This window comes from Idiotropiscis lumnitzeri, chromosome 20, assembly GCF_059441095.1.
Source record: "Idiotropiscis lumnitzeri isolate Australia: NSW breed Sydney's pygmy pipehorse chromosome 20, RoL_Ilum_1.0, whole genome shotgun sequence".
Classification (NCBI taxonomy): domain Eukaryota; kingdom Metazoa; phylum Chordata; class Actinopteri; order Syngnathiformes; family Syngnathidae; genus Idiotropiscis; species Idiotropiscis lumnitzeri.
This window is the reverse complement of record NC_142410.1, coordinates 6,360,247-6,378,547: the sequence shown is the minus strand read 5'-3', so window position 1 is coordinate 6,378,547 and position 18,301 is coordinate 6,360,247. Positions and strand designations below refer to the sequence as shown.

The 18,301-nt window shown below is 42.3% G+C and overlaps 1 protein-coding gene across 1 annotated transcript; it reads right to left on the bottom strand.

Annotated features, from left to right (window-relative positions):
- Positions 1 to 534: 534 nt before the first annotated feature.
- On the bottom strand, positions 535 to 18,049 carry spata20 (spermatogenesis associated 20). Its single transcript, XM_088285367.1, has 16 exons — positions 17,761 to 18,049; positions 16,917 to 17,048; positions 16,781 to 16,845; positions 16,428 to 16,582; positions 16,203 to 16,346; positions 15,938 to 16,139; positions 15,732 to 15,862; positions 15,511 to 15,615; positions 14,771 to 14,845; positions 13,525 to 13,737; positions 13,183 to 13,375; positions 12,128 to 12,296; positions 8,951 to 9,159; positions 8,657 to 8,856; positions 7,523 to 7,603; positions 535 to 1,449 (listed from the first exon to the last, which is right to left on the bottom strand). The coding sequence occupies exons 1-16, from the start codon at positions 17,940 to 17,942 to the stop codon at positions 1,264 to 1,266; spliced, it is 2,442 nt and encodes an 813-aa protein (XP_088141493.1). The 5' UTR covers positions 17,943 to 18,049; the 3' UTR covers positions 535 to 1,263.
- Positions 18,050 to 18,301: the final 252 nt, after the last annotated feature.

Below are 18,301 nucleotides of genomic sequence, written 5' to 3'. Positions count from 1 at the left end.
TTGTGAAATTGGCAGTTCATTAACAAAAGTGCCCTGTGAGGATAAATTAGCTCCACAACCAACCGACACACCAAAGTTGTGAGAAAGCCGAGAAAAAAAAAATACGCCTGAGGAGAAAACGCACAACGGCTACGATCTCAACTTTCCTCAGGCGAGAAGAGTGATCCGCCGCTTCCCACTTTGACAGGATGAAACATCTTGTTTGTCTCCTTCGCTTGCAGAGCCCAGAGCAGGAACCTGGGAGCCAAACTCCCTCACCTCACCATCAGCAGCCCATCTGTCTGCTTTCATACACTCGCATAGAAACACACATGTCGTGAACATTCCCATGTGGCCCTTCTCCCGACAACACTAAGTCACACAGAGTTTACATTACCTTCATTCAGCCTGCTGGCATCGCACAAAGCAAGAGGGGATTTCTCTGAGTATTAATAGTACAAAAGAGGAATACGGCGGACAACTGGGACACAATCTCTCTCCTGCAAGCTGGACTTTTCCCATCTGGGATTGATTTGGACAAAGTGAAAAGGAACACATAAGTCGGTTTTCATTTATTAAATAGAATCTAGTAAGATACAGCTGAGGAAAGTATATGTCGTAATAATTTAGAGGAGAAATGTACAGAAGGAACAGCAAGACAAAAGTCGGAAATCACGATAAAAATAATTCGGGTCCTGAATTGACTGCCATTCTAAAATAGAAAATGATTTTTTTTTTTTCTGTATTGTCTTTCATTATTTAGTTCTCAATATGAAACATTAACTGCGGCAAATTTAATGTAAATATAAAATACGTTTTACGACTCCAAGGTTGAAATGCAATTACCGTATGTGGGGATTAAAGGAAAGAAGAAAAAAAAAGATTTAAGGTTTAAGTGCTGGTACTTTTTTTCTTCGATTACAAAAATCAGCCATTAAATTAGGAGAATAATACAGTTTGGGGATGTTTGGAAATATTGAACGCAGACAATGAGAACAAACTCGACTCGGCAACTTTGCCCAGAGCTACACGCCCTATTTATTGTTTCGTCAACTCCAAAGACTTTAACGCATAAATATATTGCCAAACAACTCATAAATCCTGACTGGAACGCTTGCTTTGCTGATATGGTGCGTTCAAGAGGGCGAGAAATTGAGCGAGAGCAGATGGTTAAGAACGCAGCTCGTCAACATTGATGTGATTACACATGAAGTCAAGTCTGGCTGCTGACGTTAAGACGCAAGTAAAATAAAAAAATAAAAAATTGATATTTTTAAAGCTCATTCAGATCTCCGCGTTCCCGTCCAGGAGCAGCCGGCGAAGTTCTTGGGGCTCGGTGACGGGCAGTGAGCAGGTGAAGTCCTGGCACACGTAGGCGGTGGCCACTCCGCCCTGCTGAGACATGGAGGAGAGCGCAGGCAGACGCTGGCGGAGGAAACTGTCCGTGTTGTCGTCTAAAAGCATCAGGACCTGCCAAAGGAGGAAAAAAAAAAAGACAAAAAAGGTTCTCGAAATGCGACAATATGATTTAGCGTGAGCGACATCGGAAATTGAGATCGTATCAACGGATAAATGTTTTCAATACAGTGCCAGCCTTTAATGTGGAATTTAAACTACCCTCATGCGAGACATCACAAGAGCTCGGTTCAAAAAATAGGAAACGCGTGGGCGTGCTTGGTTTTTTAGCAGCTGCGCTGCAACGCTACTGCAGAGAAGCAGGCAGCGTGCTTTGCTGTTTGCCTTCTTTTGTGATTTCTTGATTTAGTGGTTTATTACATATTTATTACATATATTTATTACATTAGGTCAGGGGTGAGCAAATTTTTTTGATTGGCGGGCCACAATGGGTTCTGAAATTTGACAGAGGGGGCCGGACCAGGAGCAGATGGATGGAATGTTTAGGTAACCTCACTTCATCGGAGAAAAAAAAATACATTTAATTTTAAATTAACGTGAACAAAAGCATTACAACAATATATGTCTTTGAAAAACCACAGTATTTAAAAAATAAAACATTAACAAGGTTTATTCATTTAATTTTTTTCAAGTTCGGCGGTCTGAATTAGAACGTTTAACGGGCCGCATGTGGCCCCCGGGCCGCAGTTTGCCCACACCTGCATTCGGCACTCTGTTGGCAACGTCACAAGCAAACGTGTACATATACGCAGTCACAAGTGCACTTCTCAGTCCAGGGGGAATCAATCAGGAGGTTCAACTGCCAATGTTTGAAGGCTGTCTCAGCAGTGGAGAGGTATTTCTATTACCAGTCCAAGCGGGGGGGGGGGGGGCGGTAATTACATCCAGTCACCATTAAAAAAAATATATATTTATGCAGCACTATTTCATTGTGTTTACAGATGGTGGCAGACATAAGCAACTGGACGCTCGAGGAATTATAGATTCACACTGGGTGCTATTGACGACGGCGGTAAATATTTTTCCGACATTTCGACACACGGGGGAAGACAGAGTGGTGTCGTGTGATGGAATGTGTTCATGACGGTGTGACTGTTGCTAAGGAGACAAGATGAGGATTTCCATGCCAAGTGGAACCTTTTGCCTCTTTGTGCTGGCGCTCCTTTTTTTTTTTTTTTTTTTTCCCGCTTGTCAGCATCATGTTGTCTCCACGGGGCGGGGGGGGGGGGGGGGGGGGGGGGGGGGGGGGCTGGACCACATGGCGCTACACATCCTGCAACTTAAAGGTCATGCTGTAGAGTGTCGGAGTCACAACTCTATTGAAACACCCATGGGGACAGAAAGATTGAAAGTAATAGGCGGCGGCGGCGGAGGAGGGGGGGGGGGATAGATCGGGAGACAAGCTCAGCTTTCTGTATACAAGCTTTCTGAACGAGATAAAGCGTTCGCTCTTGCTCTTGCGCTAATTTTGGTCGACTTCGGAGTGCAGGAGGGCATGAGAAGATTTACTTCCTCAATTCATCCCGCATTGTCCCTTTGACTGCTTCTCTCTCCCGCACACACACATATGAAGGAAGAGGCCCGGTCATCATAACAAGCGGGCATCTGGACTGCAGCCTCAGGACACACACACACACACACACACAGAGAAACTCCACCCCCCCTGACCCCCCCCCCCCCAAAAAAAACAATTACATGTTATTGATTGTAATCGAAATTTATAGCAGGTTTGGTTAATAGTATCGGTGCATGTTTGCCTAATCCTGAATCCGAATTAATTGGGGGTGCATTTTCTACACTGTCAATGTGGAAACCATGCCCGACTTTCAAATAAAATGGATGGAATTTTACATTTTTAATATTTATTTTAGATCTCTATATCTGTTGGACCCCTTTGAGACACTTTTTGGAATTAAGGGCTCTATAAATCAATTTGACTTGATTTTTTATCACATCCATTCAATCACTGAAATTAAAATAAAAAAAAAATGTTGTTTGTAATAAATTGTGATGAATGGCTAACGTCACATTTTCATTGGTGATACATTTGTAAATAACACCAGTCACAAAAGAAAGATTTAAAAAAAAAAATAAATAAATAAAAGCTTTATCGTCCAATGAAACCAACGTTAAACAATTATTTATTTATTTTAATTTAAAAAAAAAAAAACACGACATACATCTGACTCCCCAAAAGAGTATGCGGACGTGTCCCAGGGGCAAGATGTGTCACGTCGGCCTCAGTTTTCACCAGTTGACATTCTCCACAGGAGCCTCTCCACTAAATCACCAAAGGTCTGCTGCGAGTCGTGAGACACCTCGGCATCAGAGCGGAATTAATGACCGAGCTCCTCAATCAGTCGCCGACACCTACCACGTATTTCGGTCACGATGAAAGCAAATGCTTCTTTGGCGGAGTCATAAAAGCCCCGTCAAGTTTAAAGACCTGACGTGCGAGCGTTATAAACGAATATTGACTGGTGAAGCTTTTATGATGACATCATCGACGCTACACAAGGCCAACAGACACTTCAACAACTACAACTTGACTGACACGCGGCAGATTATGCCAACGCCATAAAACGCCGAAAATATCTGTGAATGTCAACTTCCTGGATGTCAACAATTTACGTCTCTATTAAGCCACAAGTAACATACACTGTCACTCAACTCATTTACTGCCATTGACGGCTAAAGACGTCAAAGATCCATTTTTTATTCGGCTGATAGTCCTGCCTCCTTTGGTTTCATTTTTTTTGGCATTTGCGAATCATTTCCGTTGTGATGAACCAATGGAACGTATTTCCGAGCGCACGTACGATGAGGCAACGCGGATTTTGGGGGCGACGATCTGAAAAGAGCACGGTCTCGAAAACCTGCAAAATCAATTTTTAAGAGTGACTTCCTCTTTTTTCATTTTCATGTTTGGCAAAAGCCTCCATTCACAATAAAATGCAGTTTCAACTTAGATTACGACACTAAAAAAGATCGTCTAATAATAGTGTGATCCAAACATGAACATCTGTAAACGCGCTTGTCTAAAGGTCTACGCGCGTGGCCGTCTTATTCACCAATGAACCGTGCGGGACGTCGACCTCGGCAGACGCGCGAGCTCGGCGGCGAGGATTAAATCTCAAACAACACAGCTAAAGCGGTCGTCAACACAACTCCCCCGGAGCTTTGCCGATACACAGATGAGGAATTACGACATACGGGGACATGGAGAAAAATGTAATATTTCAGATTGGCGATTCTCGGAAGTGAAAAGCAGGATCAATGTCAAGAGTTTATGGAGAATGGATGCACAGAAAAAAAATGAGAGCTGAGGTATCTCGTTGCTTTACTTTTCACACAGCTGCCAATCGCGATGTGTCCTGTTTGATTCGTTATTGGGCTTAGCGGGTTAGTACTGCAGTGTGGGCCAAAATAATGTTTAGGGGAAAACGCAAACATCTTTGATCGGTGAAAGTTGATTAAGACAGAAGGAGATGTGAGTAGCGACGACAGAAATTGGTTGCGAGGGCGAGAAGATGTCAATGCTTTAATCCTCTCGCTCGCTTTCTTAGGAGTACTAGTTTGCCTCTGGCTTGGTGCTTTAAGTCTACCCATCATTACATGTTGGTTCCTCTCACTGCCTTCTTTATCACCCTTTCTCAGTCTCCGCGGACTTGTTAGGGATATCCTGACGTTTCCCTCCGGCGTTTACAAAGGTGCTTTCTGCTTTCTCTTAAAGGCCATTGCTACTGCATCTTTGATTCCGAGATTTCTATCCTGCTCTTTTCTTCGTCAGTATATTGTGAGGAGAAAAAATGTGACTGGGCACCAAGATTCAGAAGCTGCCTTTTTTTTTTTTTCTGTTTAGGTGACTATATCTGCATAGTTAAGGCAGTATATACAGTAGTGATGGTAAAAATGTAGCTTCACGAAGCACTTGCAATGTTTTTTGACTACTCTAGATGGAACTTTTGATTTAATAATGCAATGGAAATTTAATAAATTTCCATTGCAATAGAATTTATCGTAAGAGCTTCATCTAGAGGCGTAAAAAAATAAAAAATAAAATATCTTTATATAATACAATTTTGGAAAACATGCAATGTGTGGTGAATATTGCGATATTTAACATGAAAGAAAAGACATCTTTATTATCTAATGAGGGAAATGTATATTTGTACGCGCCGATATAAATTCTATTTACTGTTATAAATGCCCCTAAGACCGTGTTCACTGATTGGATATTCACGTGCATTTGATTGGTCATTGCGATATGCAGATTGTATGTGCCATCATCACGATGACGATATGGTTTCGATATTTGCGTGTGCGTGCGTGCACACAAGCGCTCAGGGCTGGGTACAGCTCATTCAGCACACAAGCGAGGAGTAATTGGATTTAAATTAGGCATGTTCCTCGGCTCAAAGCGTCCTAATGTAACGTGAAACAGAATGCCCTCACTCTCATCCAATTATCCCCTTTCACCAATTTTCCCACCCTTAATGATGTCCCGCCTCCCTTGACCCTATCAGTCATTATATTCATATTCTTTTCAAAACGTTTCCACCAGTCAAATGATTTCAGTAGAATGCTAAAGGTCATTGCAGACGAGGATAAAACCGCCATGACCTCACCACAAACGTGTTGTTAGCATGTGATTTCATTTGTACAGGGATATCCCGGTAAGTGAGAGGACGGAATCTCATCATCTGCTTGTGCGTGAGTGTGTGTCTGTGTGTGTGCGGCAACTAATGGGCAGCAGCTGCCCCCAACATCTGGACATACATATATACTAGCTTGCTGAAACAGAATATTTGTTTCCCAAGCAAATAATATTGTACAAGCAGGTTGCTCTGGAATAAATATGGACAAGTATGGCAGTGAAAAGCTGCAAACATATCAACGATAATGCACTTTTCATTGTTTGTCTATGAGTGTTAAAAAATAAATAAATCAATATTTTGCACTACCGCTAAAAGGTAAGCAGAGCTGCTCTTGAGTGTTGCAGGATTCGCAGATTAGGATTCGCGAACAGCATTCGCGTCTGTTACCTTGCTGGTCTCTCAATTTCTAGACAAACCTACACCGTAGAGTAAATACTCGCTGCGCACAATGGGTAAGGAAAGCGCCACTGCCAACTACTGGAGTGGATGTGCAATTACACGTTATTGCAGTAAAACCGCATGTTCACCAGGTTCACACTGCCCCACTATTTGAGAAGCACTGGTTTAATAGTTTGCAATCTCAAGATTTAATAACACTTTATTACAAGAATAATATCACCATAATATGTTTTTTTTTTTCCACCCAACGGCCTCCTATTAAAAAAAAAATAAATTAAAAGGACGAAAAAAAAAATACTCTCCATTTGCGCTCTCGTAGACAAGCCAGTCTGATAAAGTTGACAGTAGCACGGCTCAGCATGCGTGTGGTTCTGGGCCGGGTGTGATAGTCCATCCAGCGCGTGCCCCTCACTAACAGATCCAGACTGATAATGGCTCTATCTAGTTGGCTGGCGGTCTTTTCTCTCCCCACAGGGATCTGGAGTGACCTGATGCAACCGCAACCTCGGGTGTGATAACGATTACATTCAGAGCCCTGTTGAGTGCGAGTGTTTTTGTGTAGTGAGAATGAAACAGATACTTCCATTTGCGGATCTAATTATGGCTACGGGTTAAGTACAACGCAAGACAATGCCAACTTTTAATTTGCTTTTGTGGGATCTGCTGTAGCGGCATGTTTTCTTTTTAGATGTGTGTGTGTGGATATATTTTGGAGAAACTTACTTTTCTGCAGGTGTTTGCCTTTGTTAATCAAACAGAAAAATGTGTTTATTTAAAAATAACCAAACAGTCATTAGCCGAGGGGAAAAGGAGATAAAAAGAAGATAAAAAAAAAAATGTGCCGATAAAAACTCTAAATCCGAGTGCATAATCCCCCCCACCCTCGTCCCTCCACAAATTATGCCCAAGGTGCGCAAAGACATTATATTGTGATCTTGCTCGGTTGATTTTGACTGGAATGTTTCTTGATAATCACTAAACTTTTCAGTGTCAAAGTGAATATTTCCTCAACCCAATTTGGGGAAAATAACGCAAAATTAGCAGACACAATCACACGCAACCATACTTACCCTGTGCGGTAGGAAGAGCGAGTTGACAGCTTCGAAAAGACTTTTTGTATCTGGGGAATCTCTTTGGCCACAGATCACAATCTAAGAAAAAAGTTCATGGAAAGCGGCGGGGAGAAAAAGACAGAAAGAAAATGAGAGAACATGATTAGAGTGGAATAAGAGGGGAAAGGTGGTGCCTAAAATGGGGTTAGAGGGGGATGAGGTGACGCAAGTCAGCGTCGTATTTGTCGCGGTAACGAGGAAGGCAGGTGTTATCGCTGCGACGGCCTCACTCTTTGAGCTCGTTACTCTTGCCCCGCGGCCCTCGCTCATCCTCCGCAGGTCACGTATAGAGGAAAGAAAGTTAACTAGACTTGCAATAGTTTTTTGTGCTCAAGTTTGGTCCGTGAAAGTTTGTCAGGGAAAATCTGACTGGAATTGTTTCTGTTCCCACGCAAACAAATGAGTTCACCTTTTTTTTCGTGAATTGAGTAGAACAAATCACCGCCGGTTGAGAGCCTGGATTCAAAACGAGTGCGTCGCGTTAGCAAAACAAATCATGCAAGTGGCTCACTGACAGGGGAAAGGTGAAAGTCAACTTTTAATTAAGAGGCAAATTTGGAGAAAAGTGCACTTTTAATATCAACTGTAAAATGACTCAGAAATGAAAATGATATTTTGTGAATAAAAAAACAACAGTTGTGTATAAACTCATTACACAGCTGATTATCGTTGTATGCATTGCTGCTCTGTCGTATTAAATTAGCAATTACTTTCAAGGTTTTTAATTACTGTAACATCAATACTGATTGTCGTTAGCCCATCTATGGCGTTTCAAATTATTTTTGAGTTTTTTTAGATTAAATTACATGGCCTGATTGAACATTTTGTTTTATTACACGTGTATTACATGTTTTTTTTTTTTTGTTTTGTTTGTTTTCATTTCTCCGTTTTATAATTAAATTTAAATAAATAAAAAATTGAAGCAAGCACACTTAACCTCTTCTATGGATTACTGTGCAAGTGAGAGACTGAGACCGTTAGAAATTTCACACTTCAAAAGTGTGTTCTGATCCGTTTAAATGGCACAGAACTAAAATTTAAATGAGTAGACAAACAATAATTCATTATTGCGCGTGTTTTTGTGAGACTAACCTGCTTAAGCATGTGGTGTTGTGCCATAAGGGCCCGGACCATCTCTGGCAGAGCGATGGGGATATTGGTAAGACGGTCGGAGAATGCTGCCAGCAGCTGTTGGCACCGCTGGAGCCATTCCTGTCTTCCAGTATACTGGGAAAGACGCAACAGACTGGACGCTGAGACAGAGTTAGCGCTGGGCTCGGCGCCATCCTGATCTGGACCCAAACCAAAATAATCAGTTAACATGTCGTTGAGAGCGACTGACTATATTCAACTAATTCATCCATTTTTTATTCCAAGTGCTCTCACCTTCTTTGAGTTGCAGTAGAACGGTGTTGTCACTTGGGTCAGAACAAAAGTAGCCTCCACCAGCTGAGTCCCAGAACAGCGCATCCTGTCGGAGCTGCAGATCTTCGGCCCACTGCAGCCACTCTGTTTGCTGGGTGGCCTCATAGAGATCCAACAAGCCGCAAATGACGAATGCATAATCGTCCAGGAAGCCAGAAATAGGTGGTGAGCTATAAAAAAAATATTTAATTTTTATTTGTTATGTGAAAAGTAGTGAAGGTAAAACGAAGCTTCATGAAGCACTGCTGATAATTTTTTTTGGACTCGTCCAGATGTAACTCTTGGTTTAAGGATGCAGTGGAAATTTAACACATTTGCATTACACGAGCATTTATCTTTAAACCAAGAGCACCATCTGGAGGAGTAAAAAAAAAAAAAAAACATCACAATTGCTTCATGAAGCTTCAATTTAGGATCACAAATGAAAAGTGGCCTGGGATTTGCGCAATTTATATTTGAGCTGAAAAACATTCTACCTTGACCAAATCAGCAAAAACTTATCAACGTGATTATTATGGATATAATTTGCATTTGTATAAAGCGACAAGACAACAATTTAATGATGGTCATTATTGTAGTGTAATGAATGAAAACTTCTTAGAAAAAGTATTATTAATAGAAAAAAAAAATCACAGTATTTCCACAATAAAGGAAGTTCAACACAATATTTTGCAGTATTCCAGATGCATTTTTTTCTGGACATTTTGCTGGATTTCGAAAAAAAAAAAAAAATAATTCAGGCATAAAGCGTACAATCCAAATTGTTGAGCCATTCAAATTCCTCCCAAATCTCTTCTGACAGTCTCAGACACTAACTCCCCTCCCCGTACGCATGGAGTGCATCTCCAAAGGATCTAAAAGCGTCCTGACTCCCCACACTAATTGCATTCCCGCTCAGGTTCTCACAGTGACACCACGCGCGGGCGAGTGCAAGCGGATGGACGGTGACAAGGGGTCAGATAGCGTTGTGTTCGGAAAAGCGGCCGGACAGCGCGATGGAGAGCGGTCAAGTGGCTGGAAAAGAGGCCTTTTGAGGACATGGAGAAACTTTTCGTGGTCTTGGAGAAGTGAAGAAACGCATTTTCTGTCAGACAGGGAAGCATCGAAACAAGGCTATATGTTTGAAAGATACATTTTGACGGGGTGCCAAATTTTAGGGGGGCGGGGAAACAAAAAAAAAAAACAGAGACATTACGAAACGACGATCCTGAAAATACCCCTACATTATCACACAAAAGTATTTCCCCCGCGACCACATCACAATGGCAGTTTGTCTCCGATAATAATGTCTCCCTCGCACAAGGGCATGTCAGTTGGTTGAGGTGACCAGTTAAAAGGACGACGGCGCTCAAGAGGAAAAACTCTTAGGAGATTAAAGCGGGTTGGAAATGTTCAAGGAGCTTTTTATTCGTGGCTTGATATAGCGTATGTGAAATTCTGGTTCCGATAAATATATGGACGCGATAGTAACGTTATATTTTTCTTATATTCAAGGTCATGTGTTCATTCAGTGACATTTTCATTTGTGGCTTTTTGCATTCTCTTTATTTTACACTTCATAGGCAGTGGAGGATAAGTGATGGGGAAAATAAAGCTTCATGAAGCACTTGTGATATGTTTTTACTCCACTAGATGGGGCTCTTGGTTTAAAGCTAAAGGCTAGCGCAACGGAAATGTTTTACATTTCCACTTCAGCCAAAAATTGCCCGTCATTAGTTATCACATCAACATCTCCATCTTATTTTATTATTTGAGCCAATTCCAAAAAACAATTACAGGATGCCTTTTAGATACGTCTTTGTTGTCAATTTGTTAATTTCTATTTACCAAATTACAGCAATGACTCCTCATCTCGCCTCATTGGTGGTGAAAGCAGTAAAAAAAAAATTGCTCTAAAATTTCTCGCAGGAAAGGCGACGTCCTTACAAAATCGATAGCATCAGCTCAACAACACATCCACAAACTATTAACCCAGTTGGGCCAAGGTATCGAGCATTTCCTGCTAATTGAGTCCACACCTCATACGTGCCCCCGTACGACATATCTAAAAGCTGCATCCAGCTTGAGAAAAAAATCGCCACGATAAGAATTTTCCATGCTGACACGCAAGCCAAGATGACAATTATGAATGAGACGGGCGCTGCGGATCAAGGCCAGCTAGCGTGTAGCTCTTCATGTGTGTTTAAAAATGAATGCGTTTTATCTTGGGCGTTGGGGGGACTCGTGGTATATTTGGTTTTCTGCTGATGCCGTGGCTTTTCACACTCACTCATTCACATTAACTAGGGCACGAAACCAACCCAACAGAACCGGGACACCTGCTGCGGTGCCGTACATGAGCGAGGATACGTACATGTGAAAGCACACGTACGAGTGAGCAAGGTTTACGTCGCTTGTACGTGTGCTTGGTTTCTCAGTCAAAAAGCCTCTGACCTGAAAACGTCTTTGGCCAGGAGATCAAATTCATGCAACAGGCTTATATAATCCGTTTAAAATATGGCCAACCTTGTTTCAATCGTGCATTATGATGAGACTGCAGAGACGTAACAAAATTACGGCCTGGTTCATGCAAATGCAGAGTTGACTATATAGAGGTTATTGTGTCATGTTTTTGGACTTCCCATTACAGATATTATTTCTCTCAATAGTTTCTTGTTTCCCATATACGCATTTATTTCAGGTTGAGTGGGGAAAAAAAATAAGCAACAATTTCTGGAGCACATTTGAAAGCCAGACCAATTTCGATAGAGTTTGAAATTAAATATAAAATAACGCACACTTGCTTCTGATTCAACATTTTAGCTTGATCATTTGTACTTAACTTGGTTACTACCATTGACGGATAAACACGTCAAAGATCACAATTTTTTTTTTTTTTACTCTGCTGGTTGTGAATGTGTTAAGGCCAATTTTTTCCCCCTAAATGTAAGTCATAAAATGACTTGCATGTGCTAAGAGAGCTGCCACAATAAAATGACATTATCCTTAGATCAACTTCGAAATCATACGGCTTCCCCGCATGCCCGCTTTCCTCCTTGAAGACGCGACAATGTGTTACACTCTTCTACCATCTTCTGGCATGCTTCGGTGCTGTAACCAACGCCCCGACTGACGCCTTTGATACCCGCGCACTCTTACATCTGCTGCACATCCATCTGGTCTCCACGGTAACAAGATCGCAAAACGCTCTGCCTCTCCGCATCCCACAGGTGTTCCTTGAGGAAGTGCCCGGCCTGCACCGCCCTCTCCAGCAGGGCCTCGTCCCCAAGCGCAGCTCCGACGCGGGCGTAGGCTGACAGCATCAGACCTGTTGGCATGCGAAGATGATGAAAATGTTGCTTTGTTAGAATATGACTGCTGAAAATAGCATGACCTCTTCTAACCACTCGACACCGGCAAAGGTATCCCCGCCCCCCCCTACTCTTTGAAGTCTTATCGTTGTGCTCTTCTTACGCGCTCATTTACTTTGTGTTTTTCCCTCTCCATTCCCCTTTCATGTAGTGTATCAAAGCCTGGGGAGGGCACAGTCTGGTCTCCAAAGTGCTGCAGTCGAGGACAGGTGACTAATGGGGGTGGTGGGGAGGGGTGGTTCTTCATTAGAGAAAACGGGGGAAGTATTCCGTCTAATTGGAATGTCCCGAGGAACGCGGGGGCTCATTAGCTCGCTAATACAATCTGTCCTGTGAGTGGGACGTAAATGAGGAAACCGCACCTCCCACACCCCAAATATAAATGAGTCTTTTATGCAACTTGGTCTCTCAACCAAGCATTTCATTCATTGGACTGGATTTTTCATTTGGTGTGGTCAGGTTTGGAAGAGTAAATGCTGATTCGGTTTTTACAACAACGGGGAAGCAGTTGGGATGTGTCACAATAAGCCACAAATAAATGAAAGCACGATTCATATGTTGCATATTTGATGGCAATTATAAGCCACCAAGTCAAATGGAAACGTGAGAGGAATTTTGCAAGCGCAACTCGTCACGATTGTGTCTTTAACTAGCGATGGTTAAATTAAGCTTCATGAAGCACTTGTGATGTTTTTTGACTCCTCTCGATGTTAGTTTTGGTTTAAGAATGGAGTGGAAATCTTGGATAGTTCCATTGCACGAGCATTTATTTTTAAACCAAGAGCACCATCTAGAGGAATCAAAAAAACATCACAAGTGCTTCATGAAGCTTCATTTCTTTACCATTCCAGGAGGCCAGCATCTTGGTGTCCAGATGTGGGCGTGGCCGAACCTTCCTCACTTCTGCCATTTTGGCTCGTGCCGAAGCCAAAAGTTCATTGACCGCCTCCACGCTGATGCCAAAGCGCGCAGCTGTTAACTCTGCGGAATACCGCACAATCAGCACATTCTGGCCCCGCAGCTCCCCGTGAGGGTCCTGGCAAAACACAGAACTGATATGAAGTCACACGGACTGCGACTGTCGTCTTGATTCCAACTGGCGGAATTTCTCACTTGGAGTGTCATCTTTACCTGCAATACACGCTAATGTTGAAACGTGACAATAAGGGTGACACAACTGCCTACCTGTTCAGGGGCGACGTTCCCTTGCTCTTTCACTCCATAATGGTGCATGAAAACATCTGCTAAGGTGGCGGAGCCACTAGCGCCCACCGCCACATCAGCTAGCAGTTGTCGAACCTCCGAGGCTGTCCAGACGCAGAAAGCTCCCTCGCGCTTTTCGGAGCCCCCCGACGTTGGGACAGAGTCGGCATCCTCTGCGCTGTAAAATCCCCCAGACTGTTGAAAGACGTCAGCGAGGGAGGTGGAAATGTAACGACAAGCTCTTTTGAAATGAATAAACCGCAGCTCTCACAGTTATAGTTTACAGTCACGACATGAATACATGAGAATGTCAACACTCAAAATGAATAGATTATCGTTAATAATTTTTAAGTCACAAAAAAACAAAACACGTTACGTCGCAATTCCAAAAAAATAATAGCCATTGTGTCATAGAAAGTAAATGCAAGCAAAAAGCAATCTACTTGTTGGGCATTTAATCACTGCAACATAATGACATCATTAATAATAGAGAATCTAATAATTACACCAGGTGTGGGCGTCACTTGATGGCCTATTTGTTGTAAACTCATTCATCAAGAGGAAAAAAAAACAAGGTTGACCCTTTGAGGAAAGGTTGGAAAGGTTTAAGAGGATATTTGTAAGGTCACATCTTTTGAATGCAACTCATTGTGTGATTAACGAGTCGCTCGTTAGCACATGCAAACAATAAACGGTGACAAACACTTAGCAAGTCATTAGATCGAAATAAATGTGCTGTTAAAATCCATATTTCTAAACAGAATTACTCCCATTTTGATATGATTTGATGGATGCAGGCAACGTTAACCAGAGAGGGGTAGAGTAGCCGAAATTAATGTCGTCGTCCAGATAATTGCTGAGTAACTGGTGAGTATGAGTAACTTCTAATTTATTTTTCATTTGTTTTATTTTTTACAGAGCGCATTCTCCACTGAGCGCGACAGCCTCCTGAGTCACAATCACAGGCGGAGCACCGCCCCCTCCTGGCCTGGAGATGAACTGAATCAACGAATTTGAAAATTGAATAGGAAAATTGCAATTTGTTTCTTAAAAAAAAACACTCCAGTAAAAGTAAAAAGTGTGTTGAATTAAAATTACTGACAAGTACAATTTACCCAAAAATTAAATGTAACAAAGCATTATTTGGAGCAAATAAAATGATTTGGCTTCATGCATCCTTCTCGTAAGAAAAATGCAAACAAACACACAAAGACAATCCATGATTCACCTTGTCACTCAAGTCTCTGGAGACATAAAGCAGTATGTCCCGAGCAACATCCGCAAAAATCTGCTCACCCGATACCTGGGGATTAAAAAAAAAAAAAAAAAGCACACAGCACACAGATGCTTCGAGTCATGATTCGACATTAACGTAACCTTCAGGCTGCTGTCAGGTGATTTATATGCCGTATGAATGCTGAGGTCGCCTCATTATATAAGGGCATGTATGAGGCTGTTCATATTTGAGCAAGCCAGCAAACTTACATGTGCCTACCTAATTAACATTTCATTTTTAATGGTCTCCCTCTCTCTGAAAATGAGAGCAAACCAGCTAAGGTTGAATGTTAAATTAAATATTGCCACAAAATAATGTGAATGTTTAATGATGGAATTCCTATGAATGAGCAAACATACTGAAATGATTTAAAATAATTCCACATATTTTCAAATGTCTTATACCAGGTGTGGGGAAAACTACGGTCCGGGGGCCACATGCGGCCCGTTAAATGTTTTAAACCTCGAAAAAAAAAATGAATAAACCTTGTTAATGTTTTATTTTCTAAACACTGTCGTTTTTCAAAGGCATATATATATTGTTGTAATGCTTTTGTTCACTTTCATTATAAATAAAATCCATCTACTCCTGGTCCGGCCCCACTGTCAAATTTTAGAACCCATTGTGGCCCGCCAATCAAAAAGGTTGCCCACCCCTGTCTTATACTAACGACTCTAAACTTAAACGCACACCTGGAAAGCGGTTATATAGGCGACGGCAAGCTGGGCTTGGTCGTACAGCATCTTCTCAAAATGTGGAACGTGCCAAGAAGAATCTGTGGAGTAACGATGAAAGCCCTGAGGAAGAGAAACATAAAGAGAGAGCAATTTGGGAGCATGAAGAATTCCGCTTTGTTTTCACGCCCAAAAAAAAAGAGCCAAAAAGGTTTGGTGATCATGAAAAAAAAATAAACCTGTGCAACGTGGTCATGGATTCCCCCCAGCGCCATCATGCGGAGCGTATGCAGCGCCATCTGCAGAGCTTCAACACCCTCTGAGGTGGAGCGATTGACGGACCAGTAAGACATGAGGAACATCAGATTCACTGGAAGGCGGAGAGGCAAAAACAAGTTGAGAGGAAACGCTGACGACTGGCCGGGGCTTCTGTTGCCGTGCCTACCCGGTGTGGGGAACTTGGGCGCATCCCTAAAACCGCCGTACTCCTCCTCATAGGAGTGGGCCAGCTGTTGGAAACAGCGTTGAGCCACATCCGGGGCCAGAGGCGGACTCTCGCCTGGGCTCGCGGCCACAGCCGTGCCTTTTTTCAGCACCTCCAGGATCCTGTCCCCGCTGGACTCCAAGTTGGAACGGTTATGCTGCCACTGACAGGACGATGACAGCGTGTGATGAAATGACAGACAAGCATGTGGAATTTGGTAGGATACCTGTTGCATGATTCGGGTAAGGACTGTCTTAAAGCCGGGTCTTCTGCCGTGGTCTCTGGGTGGGAAGTAGGTGCCACCGATGAAAGGACGGAGATCAGGAGTTAACCACACACTCATTGGCCAACCTCCACCTCCACTCGTTGCCTGGAGATGTTGGAAAGCCCTCAAATCCATGAAAAATAATTTGTAGTGTTGATAGAAAGATGAACCTGTGTGCTAAAATACCTGCACAAAGGTCATGTACACTTTATCCACGTCTGGTCTCTCCTCTCGGTCGACTTTAATGCAGACAAAATTGTCACTGAGCAATTTGCCGATTTCTTCATCCTCAAAAGACTCCCTCTCCATGACATGGCACCAGTGGCATGTTGAGTAGCCCACTGAGGATGAAAAGGTTCCAAATGTTGAGATTTTCAAAACAGTTCCAAGCGAAAAAAAATACTTCCCAAATAAATAAAAGAGAAGTTGATTTAACTGCTTTTCTAAAATGTTTTAATTAATTGTGTTGCACCCTTGCATGGTGTTTTAATGATGTATACATGTTGCTTTTTATTCAATGCAAAAAAAAAAATCAATACCTGATAAAAAGATGGGTTTGTCATCATTCCGTGCCTTGTCGAAGGCATCTTGTCCCCATGGATACCTAAGACGAGGTTAACATGAGAGTCCATATCAGAAACATTTTAGGCCCAACTGTGGCGAAACAGCACTTACCAGTCCACGGGGTTGTGTGCATGTTGCAGCAGGTAGGGTGACCTCTCCTTGGCGAGCCTGTTGGTGTGTTTGGGCGTGATTGCAGCAGGTGGCTCTTCTCCTCCTGATGCCATGCTAGTGAAGGGAGATGATCTAGGTACAAAAACATTGGCACCATTTTTAGTATAAGGAAGGTTTTAATTATTTGTAACTGCCCTACTGGAAAGGGAAGCAACCGTGTGCCTTACTGCAATAAAATGCAATATTCAATTGCAGTTAAAAAAATAAAAAATTAAAAAAAGACGTCAGAATTGAGTTAATACGCATATCGGCTTCCGTAGCTACGCACCACATAGTGCGGATTTCCATTGCGGGATTTGTCATTTATGGTTTCTGCTTCACAGGAAACATTTAAAACACCCACAAAAATCACACTATGGATATTATTTAACATTAGGTCATTCTCCAACATTCGGCCCTATTTAAACTAATCTATCCCATCTCTATGACTGTTGTTATTGTTTTTGCTCAATAAATTGAACTTTGCAAGAGCTGTCCTGTCACCATGACTCGACACGACTTGCTAAGACAGTAACACAACGCACGTGATTTAGGTTCGTTTATCATGAAAATGCAATTAAGCCGAATAAAAATATAAGACACTATGGTGAAAGTTGAAAGTGTGAATCGAAGTAATATTCGCGCGTGTTGTCTGGAACCTCTAGAGAGTTCTAAAGCCTGGGGTTTAATAGTGTAGTCTCGCGTAGAACACCTCACCGAATCCTGAATATGCAATGAGATTTATTAAGTATCGTACGTGCAATTTGCGCAGCTAGCATTAGCTTATTAGCCGTGTGTCTTTTACCTGAGGAAGTGGAACGGTGTTGACTTGACGTTTGGTGGGTGGTGGTGGCAACAATGTCGTAAGAACCTTACGACCGACTTTTTGGAAGGAGGGGTCGTGTGCCTGAAGGCTGCAGTGGCAAGACACTCGGTCTCCGAGCGGCTATATTTGGACGCCAGGCGACGCCATGCCAGTCTGAGCATCCTAATCCACAAAGTGTGGCAAACTAGCCGAAGCTTCGCCCCAAACTTGCAGCCACGAGGAGGCTTTGTTGTAATACCGTCAATGGACACGCGATGTCGCGCAAGAGCGCTCGAGGACAAACAATACGAAATTACGTGAGCATGACGATGGAGATTTAATATGTCGCAAGGATCAGCATTGTGATTAGTTTTTTTATTTAAAACTTAAAAAAAAAAATCCCAAACTGCTTTTGAATTTTATTGAAAATGATAAATTCGGAAACTGTGCTTAATGTTACAAGATATCCCACTATTATTATTTAGCAGCAAATAAACGTATTAAGATATTGGCTATTTATTTATTTATTTATTTATTTATC

Coding starts and splice junctions, on each gene's coding strand:
- spata20 (XM_088285367.1), bottom strand. CDS start 17,942: ATGCTCAGACTGGCATGGCGTCGCCTGGCGTCCAAATATAGCCGCTCG. Junction 14,846..15,510: donor CCTATATAACCGCTTTCCAG/GTGTGCGTTTAA, acceptor TTTAATCCCCAG/GTATCGGGTGAGCAGATTTT. Junction 7,604..8,656: donor AACACCACATGCTTAAGCAG/GTTAGTCTCACA, acceptor CTTTTTTCTTAG/ATTGTGATCTGTGGCCAAAG.